Source organism: Triticum urartu, chromosome 2, assembly GCF_003073215.2.
Source record: "Triticum urartu cultivar G1812 chromosome 2, Tu2.1, whole genome shotgun sequence".
Classification (NCBI taxonomy): Eukaryota; Viridiplantae; Streptophyta; class Magnoliopsida; order Poales; family Poaceae; genus Triticum; species Triticum urartu.
Genome location: NC_053023.1, coordinates 744,929,756 through 744,940,477, shown reverse-complemented (window position 1 = coordinate 744,940,477; position 10,722 = coordinate 744,929,756). Strand labels below are relative to the sequence as shown.

At 45.3% G+C, this 10,722-nt stretch overlaps 1 protein-coding gene across 2 annotated transcripts; it reads left to right on the top strand.

Annotated features, from left to right (window-relative positions):
• The first annotated feature begins 8,002 nt into the window (after positions 1–8,002).
• LOC125540437 (protein SYM1-like) lies at positions 8,003–10,490 on the top strand. Of its 2 annotated transcripts, XM_048704053.1 has the most exons (8): positions 8,003–8,520; positions 8,659–8,799; positions 8,901–9,014; positions 9,122–9,295; positions 9,783–9,898; positions 10,002–10,062; positions 10,160–10,200; positions 10,317–10,490. In XM_048704053.1, exons 1-7 carry the CDS (start codon positions 8,137–8,139, stop codon positions 10,172–10,174), a joined length of 1,005 nt encoding a protein of 334 aa, XP_048560010.1. In that variant the 5' UTR covers positions 8,003–8,136; the 3' UTR covers positions 10,175–10,200; positions 10,317–10,490. The 2 variants fall into 2 exon arrangements, with proteins under 2 accessions (XP_048560010.1, XP_048560009.1); XM_048704052.1 differs by having other exon boundaries at positions 10,160–10,490.
• Positions 10,491–10,722: the final 232 nt, after the last annotated feature.

The following is a 10,722-nucleotide window of genomic DNA, read 5'->3' as shown; positions in this document are numbered from 1 at the left end:
ATTTCATAATAACAAACTGTGAGGAAACTGCGCCGTGGATTGAGTAAGGATACTTATGCATTTATTTCATCACATCATGATATGCATTAACACTTTCCTATTCAACTAACAATCATTTCTCTTTGAAGTTAACATCTTGAGGAGCTGACAAGTAAAAATTCTCCTAATCCTAAAAGGCAGCACAAGGAAGAGTTTGTTGGCTGGTTTGAGAGACGGGTAAGTTTATTTTGCATTTTGACTAATGTTCCTCGTAATAACGTACCAACCTACACTCACACATATTCTATTCCATGAAACATATCACAAAACTCCACAATGATGGGAAGGTCAGCAATCTTATTTATGCGCTAGCTAAAGGACCTGATCACCTAGCCCGTGTATACAACCGTACAGTTCTGAATGGACATTTCTTTCGGAATTCCTATATCGAGCAGGACTTGAGTACCCAAAATAGTGGCGTCATAGCCAAGGGTGATGCAACCACAGGAAATATTGATTTTTATGGGGTGATCAAGAAAATCATATTTCTTGATTTTCCTCCTGATAAGGAGGTTGTTCTATTCCAGTGTGACTGGTTTGATGTGCCTCCTGCCAAAAGAACTGAGAGTAAGGGGTATAAGAAGAACAAATATGGAATTATTGACCTTGACACTACTCTACACCCATTCCAGGGAGACCCTTACATTCTAGGCCTCCAAGCTCAACAGGTTTTCTATGTGAGAGATGTGAAGAACCCTGATTGGGCAGCTGTTATTAAAATGAATACACGCAATTTGTTTGCTCCTTCTGTTGTAAATGGTGTAGGCCTTGATGAAGCTGTTGAAGCCGATGAAGGTGGTGAGGCAGACGTACTGGATGTCGTCGATGCAGAAATTACAGTGCCAAAGATTACAGTACCTGAAGAGATCACTAGTTGGTGCAGAAATGATGACGAAGGATCCAACGTTGATGTTTCAGTCATAGAAAATATAAAACCTATTGAGTTTGAAGATGTCCCGTTCGAATCTGATGATGATACGGATGATGATGAGGCTTACGTAAATGATGGGCATGTTGCTCCTTTGGGACAAGAAGAATCAGATGATGACCAAGGGTTCTTTGTATAGTTTTTAATCTCTTGGTAAGGTGCTTTTCACATGTTTAAGCCATGAATATAAGTCCCTGAACTTTTTTGATGGTTACCTACGAGTAGTATCTCTCCTGAAGTTTAATCTAATGTGAAACAGGTTCAAATAAGGTACCCCCTGCATAGTGTCATCTATTGTGGCAAATGAGAACAAAAGCTAGTGCCCAACACTAACAGTTTGGTGATGAAGAGAAGAGAAGAATAGTTGCTGTTCTTTTAGTGATGTTGCTATTTTGATGGTGATGCTATGTACGCACTATTGCTATGAACTTGTGGTGTTTAGTGTTGTCACTATTTGATTTACTTTGGCATCAACTTATGGTCTTTTGTGTGAATAATCTATACAAGTATGGCTGCTGAAGCTTGTGTGCTTTCATGTTGAAACTTGTGTTATATATCTCGCTGAGATGGTTTGTTATATCCTACTAAAATCTTGTGGCATATGTCCTTATATATATATATATATATATATATATATATATATATATATATATCTTGGTGTAGTGTTGTTGATCCGCTGATGAATTCTTGCTTGAAATTAGGCTGGGATACAACTGTTATGCTGCTCAATTGGTGGCTGAAGAGCTGTTTAAATGGAGCCTGGGAGTGTTTGAAAATAGCTAGTATGCAACTTTGCTAAATTTCTCTATTTAACACATAATTTTATATGGAATCTCCTTTTTTTAACAGCACACATAAATACATATAATCACATCAAGCAAGATAAAGAAAAATTAGGAAGAGAATGTGTGCTGCTCAGTGCTCACGACTCACCTTTGTGAGAAGGGCACCGAGCTTGCCGTCTTTTCGGTGCTGAGGACGACCTTGCTACCGGTGGAGGTCAGTAGAGCAAGTGAAGAGTGTCCGCGAGTGTGCAACGCTCTGCACACGCGTAAGCGAGCGTTCCTCCAAGTTGTGGTACCACCGATGTCCACTTTGCAAGATATGTGACCAAAAGGCAACTTAGGTGCAAGTTGAGGTACCTAATATGTTAATACCTCTATAAACTAGTACGCCCTTTAATCATATCCTAAGAAATAATATGATAAATCAAGGGAAAAACCAGGAGCACTGTAGAGAATATCGTTGCAATATCCTGCTCCTTTTTGGCAACACTAGAGGATTGTGGCATTATGTTGTACGTATTACCATGCATGCTCAATTTGTCGTAATATGTAATAGTTATTGCAACACTACGAAGATGAGGCAAAAGTCACCCTATTACAACCAATACATGCTTTGTTGCAATACGAAGCCATGTTTTTTGCAACAGTATCTATGACTAGCGCCACAAGTCAGAATTGTTGCAATACATGTCTAAATACAACCACAAAGATGTACTTTGTTGCAATACCTAGCCTTTATTGCAACAAGATGACACATTCACGCAACGGGACGGAACTGTTGCAATAGCACTATCATATTGCAACGTCGATGCACCTTGTGGCAATACATGGCTTCTATTGCAACAAAACGAGCACTTAGCGCGATGAAACTAAATTGTGGCAATATGTAGATCATGTTACCACAAACTGGAATTTTGTGGTAATATAGCATTTTATTGTAACAAAATATAGTTGTAGCAATATTTGTTGTTGCAATAGACCGGAATCCTTGTAGTGGATGTTAATGTGTTACCTAAATCTCGGAGCTTTGAATCTTCCTAGATCTGGAGATGATTCTTCCCTTTCTGTTCTTCCCGTATCACCGTGGCGGTGGGAGAAAAGCTGCAGAAGGGGAGAAGCCCCATCTTCATCGAGCTGAACAAGTGATTTGTTCCCGGAGTAAATCCTCGGTGGTGTTTGAGTAGGAGAAATGGCGCCTACTGGATTCCGGTGATTGGTTGGCGGTTCCTATCGCTCTGTCACCGATTCTTCTGGTTGAATGGCAACCAATACCATATTCCTCCCTGCTGACGAGCCAAAAGGGAGGCAGTGCGAACACGGCAAGTTGGCTGCTCCTCCTCACTCTGGCTGGCCGCTCGAGAAGGAGTGGCGGCGACCTCGTTGCCCCAAGTGGCCATGTCCCCGACGATAGCGAGTATCCCATGCTGGAACTTCGATTAGGGACCAAATTGCAATCTCATTTTTTGATTTTGAGAATTCCATTTCTTCCTCCCGCACCCCAATTCTTTCCCAGCAGTTCCTGGGGTCCTTCTTGCAAAGTCTTTGGACTTAGATGTAATTTCTACTTTTGTTGGGTCCATGTAAAAGTTGTGTTGTATCTCGTTATATCTAATAAAATATGGGTCCTTCGGGGCCCTTCTATGTTAAAAAAAAGAAATTATCAAATGAACTACTTAAGAGCATGTCCAACAACCGCCCAACGTGCGGCGCGCTAAAAAACAGTATACAACGCCGGGTCAGCCAGTTTTTGCGCGCGGCGGTGTGCTAGCACCAGTTGCCGCCACAAAATATAGCGCGCCCGAGCCGCTCCAGCAGACGCGCTATATTTTTTTCTTGACGCCTACTATTTGGGAGTACACATTTGGTTCCGATAGTACAAATATGAGATAGTTCGTCACATAGCCTTCTTCTAGGATACAAAATAGTGCATAGATAGTTCATAGTCTTCTCCTTCGATAGATAGAAAAACGAAAAACTACTACTACTCGTCCTCTCCGACTCGGACTCTGCCTCGGTGATGTCCTCCTTCGACGTCTGAGCGTAAGCGTCAAGCAACCGCTCGTCACTGGAGTCCTAGGATGACGCATCTCCTTGCGCGATATTGTATTTAGCGACCGCCTTCCGCGTTCGCTTGTCCTCGCGATAGGCGGCTCGCTCCTCCCTCCTTTCCTTCCTCTCCGCCCTCCTCTCGGCGAAGAACTGTTCCTCGTTGATGATGTCTTGCGGGAAGCGTTGGCGCCACAGCGCCATGGCTTCCTCGTCCATCTCGGCCATGCTGAGACGGCGCTCCCTCCTCCAGTTCTCGCGACGATCCTCGTCGGCGATAAGCCGCAGGGGAGGTGCCAACTCCTGTGCCCGCTCTCGCGTCGCCACGTCCGTGGTGTTCATGTCCCAATGGGACCGCCGGAGGCGCCACGCCACAGCGTCGTACGTGCGGGCGCCATCCTGAGCGGTGTCGAAGGTTCCGAGGCCGAGGCGCACGCCGCCCGACCGAATCTCGGCGGAGTAGGTGCCGGCCGGACACATGCGGACGCCGCGGTAGCCCGAAGCTCCCCGGCGGCGAGGCGGCATGGTGGCGCGATGGTGGCGTGTCGGCGGTGATGAGAGAAAGCGGTAGAGGGAGCGACGAGAGAACGGCAGAGGGCGCTGCAATTTTATAGGCGCGCCGGACGCGGTGCGCCAAATCTAGCGCGAGAGCTGCCGCATTTTCCCCCCCGCGCGCTAGTTTCCCATTTCCACTGGAGCGCGCGAAAACATCCCGCACGCGCTAAAATGCCTGTTTACGCGCGCGCGTGTTTTGGCGCGGCTGTTGAAGATGCCCTAAAATGTGTGTTTCAAATGAGGTTATGTAAAAAATGTCCATATGCTGAGCGTAGTAGACCATCACCAGATAAGCATGTGAATGCCTCGGAGAAATCAGATTGTATAATGATCGGAGCATCTGAGTATTGAATGGCCAGCACTATGCCCCCTGCATGAGTGCATCTCTGCGTCGAGCGCGTTATTACAACCGAACAAAAATATGTAAAGGGAAACTCTTCTCATCATACGGCTGATGGAAGGAAATCGCCAGACCAATCGTTTGTCGTTGATTCTGTTTTATCCCACGGCCGTGATGTTGTAGCAAATCCCATTGTAACTTCCCATAACTCTTCCCTAATTTCTCGGGCCGGTCCTCCCCCATGAATTAATCAGCTGCTTCCACCTCCCATAATCACGCAACCTCTTCCTCCAAGCCCGTTGCTCCCGTCTATTCCGCACTTCCGATCCAGACCACACGTACGCCGTTCTCCATCGAATCGTCGACAACGACAAGCCCACATCCCTGCCGTTCTCTGCAGTACACTTCTTCCGCCCTAATCCCAGGTAAAGATCTTTCCTAGATTAGGCTCATCCATCCCACCCTGTTGCGCCGTCGCCGATCTAGCGCTCTGTGTTGGCCTTCAACAACCGCACACCAGGACGAGGGGAGGCTCACCAGCGGCACGGCGAAGGTTGCTGCTGCAGGTACCTGGATGTCTTCTTTCATCGCAACGACGACAAGACCCTCTGTACTCTGTAAGAAATCTTCCCTCACCGCTCATCTCCTCTGCTAGCTTATGGTTCCTTTATGTTCAGATCTTGTAGTTCAAATTCTATGCTCCCATCTAATAGGGGTCAGTTGAGATCATACTGATGATGGTAATTCTGAATTTTAGATCATGCTTCTCCTGTTTAAATAGTTGCCTCCATGAACTCCCCCATTGTTTTTGTATTTATTCAACGAATTTTGCTACCTATATGTTGCATGGTTATTTGCTCGGATTACAAGCAGCACATGGTAGGTAGCAAGGTAGCCTAACTCCTGTCGGCTTGTACTGAGGTGGCCTCTCTGCTTTCTCTCCTTATTTCTTGCATGCATATCCATGTTAGTGAAATTATGTTTCAACCATTGCTATTGTGTCCTATTTTAATGTATATACATTCTGCTTCAACCAACACTTGTTTGTACTTCAATCAATATTAGTGTACGCCTCAACCACGACCGGTGTTACTTCTTTGACTAAAGTTGTTGTACATACATTCCGGTGAACCATTTTTTGTATATGTTTCCATGGTAGTAAACTCTTGCTTCAACCATTGCCCATGTATGTTTCTTTTATTATAGACATTTTCGTCAAACCAATTCCATTGTGTGCTTCAACCATGGCTAGTGTGGCTTCTTTTACTGATATTCTTTTTAACAAAATAGTGGGGAAGGCCCCTACATTTTTTACTGTTATTGGTATACATAAATTTTGCTTCTTTCAACAAAATATTTGTTTCGACAAATACTAGTGTGTGCTTAATTGTTTGACACTGATGTTTCTGTTGTACAGACATTTTGTTGAGCTCGGTTTAGTCATGCTTCTTCATTTCCAGCACACTGGCCACTACGATGCAGCCAATAGGCACTGTTGTTCATTGGTGGTTGCCTTGTTGATGACAGAAAACTCACGGCACACGTGGAGCTCATGTATGATCGGCTAGTTCAACGGATAGTGATGCTGGCTATGCAGAAGTGAATTTTTTTTTAGGAATGAAAGTGTATATTGCTCTTATCGATTAAATTTGTGCATGTGTATATTCTTGTTATGCTTCTGTATAATTTATTTTGCGACAAGTGCTTCCATCAAACGCAAATATTGTTTCCGCTACACCAAAATATATTCCAAAGCATCAAACTGCTACCATAGTATAAAAATAATGCTTCTATCGATGCAAAAAATATTTCTATCAATACGGTGATAAATATGAAGTAGATATGTTCTTATCACACCATAAAATGATGCTTCTATTGGTAAAGAATAATGCTTCCATGCCACCTAATTAAGCTTGTTGGGCTGCACAAAATGCATCTTGAATAATAATTATTTTCTGCTATTTGTTTGTTGGAAGCAAATCAAAACTTAACAGATTTTTTTTATAATAAAGATTTCTGACGTGATTTATGGGAAGCAAATTTTGGCTAACGGCCCTGGAATCCACCATATGATGAGTATTTTGAGAGGAGAAAGAAGAAGACGAGAATCTACCATATATATGTTGATGCGCACGTTCAATGTAGGAAGCAGTGATATTTTTTTTACCGCTAGGAAGCATTGAATTGGGAAGCAATGAGAGTTGGCATGTGACGTGTTTAGCGGAAGGAGTTACAGGAGCAATTAGTTAAGCATCCAAACGAAGAAATTGTGCGTGGGCCATACTAGTATATTGGATGGCTACAATGCTTCTCATCCTATGGTGCTCGACTAGTATGTAAACTGCAAAGATCACACTCCCATCATGTCTCCTAAGAATCATAACTGTCGTTGCCGTACCACCGACAGCCAAGAAGGAGCCGTCCACGGACAACGCCACTCGGTCCGGCGGTGGAGGTGGCCACGACAGGGCCGGTACAGAGCACTTGGCCTCAGGTATAACATGGGCAACATCCATAGGCATCTTCCCTTTTATAATTTCATCAGTAGTGTACCTGCTCACTTGGTTGCTCGATTTTATACAACTGTCAAGAAATTCAGTTGACGCTTGAGGAGGACGTACGTACTTCCTTGCCATGCACCAAGTCTGAAAGGAGTTGCCAAATTCGCCAAATAAACATGACGACCATATCCTGAACATCGATCATCAAAACACACCAGGACATTTATGGATTGTTGTAAAATGTTGCAATAATTAAGCTAGGGCTGTGTGCATGGGTCGAGGTAGAGAAGATGAGTTTCAGTCCTTTCTCAAAGAAAAGAGTACGTAAAAAATATGTGTGTATTCTTGCGGACGAGTTCTCTCTGGCGATTCTTTAGGTCTCTCTCTCTTCCACAACACACATATTGGCCACACAAAAAGACGAAAACATGTAGGTAATTTTCCAACACGGGGAAAATCAATTTATGAGACGGAGAAGAGAATGGCCACAGAAGCAGGCACTGGAGGCGTGGAATCTCCACCGGGCTCCATCTCTCCACGTATGGAACCTGCAACTTGGATACCCTGTCGTGGACCTCGTGGTACAGTGGCCCACCGTATCCGTATGAGGCAGAGAGGTTTGGCCGAGTTCAACACGCACCTCCACCACAAAATCGTCGATCGCCAGAGATGAAATGAGACTAGCGCGGGCCGGCACGCAGCAAGCTGCCGACTTCCCTACTCCACACTCCACGGGATGGAGCGGCCGCGAGAGAACCACAAGCTTCACGCGGTCGCAGACACACCTGCCCCGCAGCCCCGGCGGATAAAACCGCGCGAAAAAGAAGCATCGGTTGGAAGCAATGGCTAAAGAAACACCAATGTCTTTTCTTTGAGAGCCAACCAGCCTCAGCGCGCGCGCGCGTGCGTGTGCAGCTTGGCTGCGGGGTTAGAGCAGCAGCGATGGCGGCGTCCGTGGCCTTCTCCCGCGCATGCGCATGCAGGCGGCTCCCATGCAACCCCCTCTCCGCCTCCACCGCCGCGCCGTCTCTCGTCCGCCTGGCGGGAGCGGGATCCTCCAGGCGCCTCCGCCCCGCCTCTGCCACGGCGGAGCCGGCCGACGTGCTGCCGGTGCCGGGATCCGGGGCCGGCGAGCTGGACCTGGACGGGGTGGTGCCGGCGGGGCTGCTCGAGGAGCTGCCGGAGGTCCTCGCCTTCCAGGGGGGCGCCCCTGGCGCCAGCGGCGGCGACAAGATGCTCGACCTCGGCATCAACGCGGCCATCGTGCTCGGCGCCATCACCTTCGCGCTCACCAAGGTCCTCACCGTCGATCAGGATTACTGGCATGTAAGGACCTCCTCGATTTATACCAGCCAAAATTGCCTCTTCTCTTATGTTCTGCTAATAACTAGCCATAATCTCGATTTTGGGGGTTCGTCGTGATGATTAACATTTGTTTTCTTGCTTGGATTGGATTTGGTGCAGGGGTGGACTATCTTCGAGATCCTGCGGTACATGCCACAGCACAACTGGTCGGCGTACGAGGAGGCCCTCAAGGCCAATCCGCTTCTTGTTAAGATGATGATCAGTGGCATCGTCTATTCCCTCGGCGACTGGATAGCCCAGGTGCGTGCCCTCGCTGACTCACTGTTTGTTTTACATGCCCTTTCCGCTGCTGCAATAGCTAATTATGTTTTTGTTGTTTGTGTTGCCCCTGCTTATTACAGTGTTACGAAGGGAAGCCCATCTTCGAGTTTGACCGTGCTCGCATGTTCCGGTCTGGCCTCATAGGGTTCACCCTCCAGGGATCTCTTTCCCACTACTACTACAATTTCTGCGAGGTACGTACCAATTGTGGTCATACATACTTACTTAGCTGACCCGTACAAATTTATCTGATGTTGATGAGGTAACTGACACCATGAATGCATCGACTTTCTTGCATCAGTCGGTGTTTCCGTACAAGGATTGGTGGGCTGTGCCTGTCAAGGCTGCATTTGATCAGACGGTTTGGTCTGGGCTGTGGAACACCATCTACTTCGTCGCCTTGGGATTCCTTCGGTGGGAATCTCCGTCCACCATATTCAGAGAGCTCAAGTCCACCTTCTTCCCCATGCTTACTGTAAGCATCAGTCATCTTTTAAATTGTGAATTATGCCTATGTACGTGGTTGTGCCAAACTAAGTATCTTTGGACACTGGGACTGTATGTTAGGTTCATGGTATACTACCGGTTGTTATTCAGTTAGAAATTTAATGTAGAGCGTAGAGCGAATTAATAAAGCGGTGAGATGCATTTTGCCTCTTCATTCTTCATTTATTCACACGTAGTATTGTCTTCAGGCCTTTTAGGTACACTAGAAACTACAGGTGTGCGTTAACGGGTGTAAATTAACTAAATAAGGTGCACATACATCTGATCTGATACACCATTATGAAAGAATTTGGGGATGTGGATGACTGAAAATGGAAACAAACAGAAATTCGATTGATAAGATTAGTTGTGCTGCAATATAAGAGTATTGTATATTACCTTTTGCCCATTTTATTTATCTTGCTACTCATTGTTACAAAGCTGAAAGTGTTGATCTATCTAAATTGTAATTGCAGGCTGGATGGAAGCTGTGGCCATTTGCACACATAATTACATATGGTGTGGTTCCTATCGAACATAGACTTCTCTGGGTCGACTGTGTCGAGTTAATCTGGGTCACCATCTTGTCAACGTAAGCCTGATCGTGCTTCCATATTTGATTTCACAGAATTACTCATGCTACCAAACTTCATTATGCATGCAAGATTACTAAACTGTGTCTTCTTCTTTGGTAGTTACTCGAACGAGAAATCTGAAGCAAGGACCTTAGACGATTCCTCCACAACAGATACGCGGGTATATTGCATCGGAACTACTAAATATATGTAGAAATAAGTTCAGCCTTGTCATCTCTGTCATCGTACTGACAGCTGGAATTATCTCTTCTTTTCAGGACAACTCCAGATAGCACATACTTCATGTTTTGTTGTTTTATACTTCCTCCGCCCGAAAAAAATTGTCCCAAGTTTGTTCCTCAAATAGATGTATCTAGCACCAAATTAATGCTAGATACATCCATTTGAGAAACAAACTTTTTCAGACGGAGGGAGTAGATTGGAACAACAGAAACTGCTCCGGCTTGCTTTGAAATTGTATAAATTGTATGTACAGTTAGTTACCAGTGCTGCGTGTGTAAAAAACCTTGCATCTATTGCAAACAAATTGTGCTGGCCAAACAAAACCGAAAATAAATGGTCTCAAGGGAGATCAACTCCTGATGAAAATTTGAGTTGTGCAGCAACCATGATTTTGAGTCTCTTTTGGTGGTACCAAGGAATGCTTAATGAAACTATGCAAGCATGCAAAAAAAAAAGGCAAGGACCAAACATGAGAAGTCTTAGACATCGGCAGATCTGTCTTTCCTAAATTGCATTTGATGGACATATATGTCTGAACAAAGGAAGCGCGATGGGAGTATTATAGAACTGCAGAACACAACTCTTAACCAACATTTCC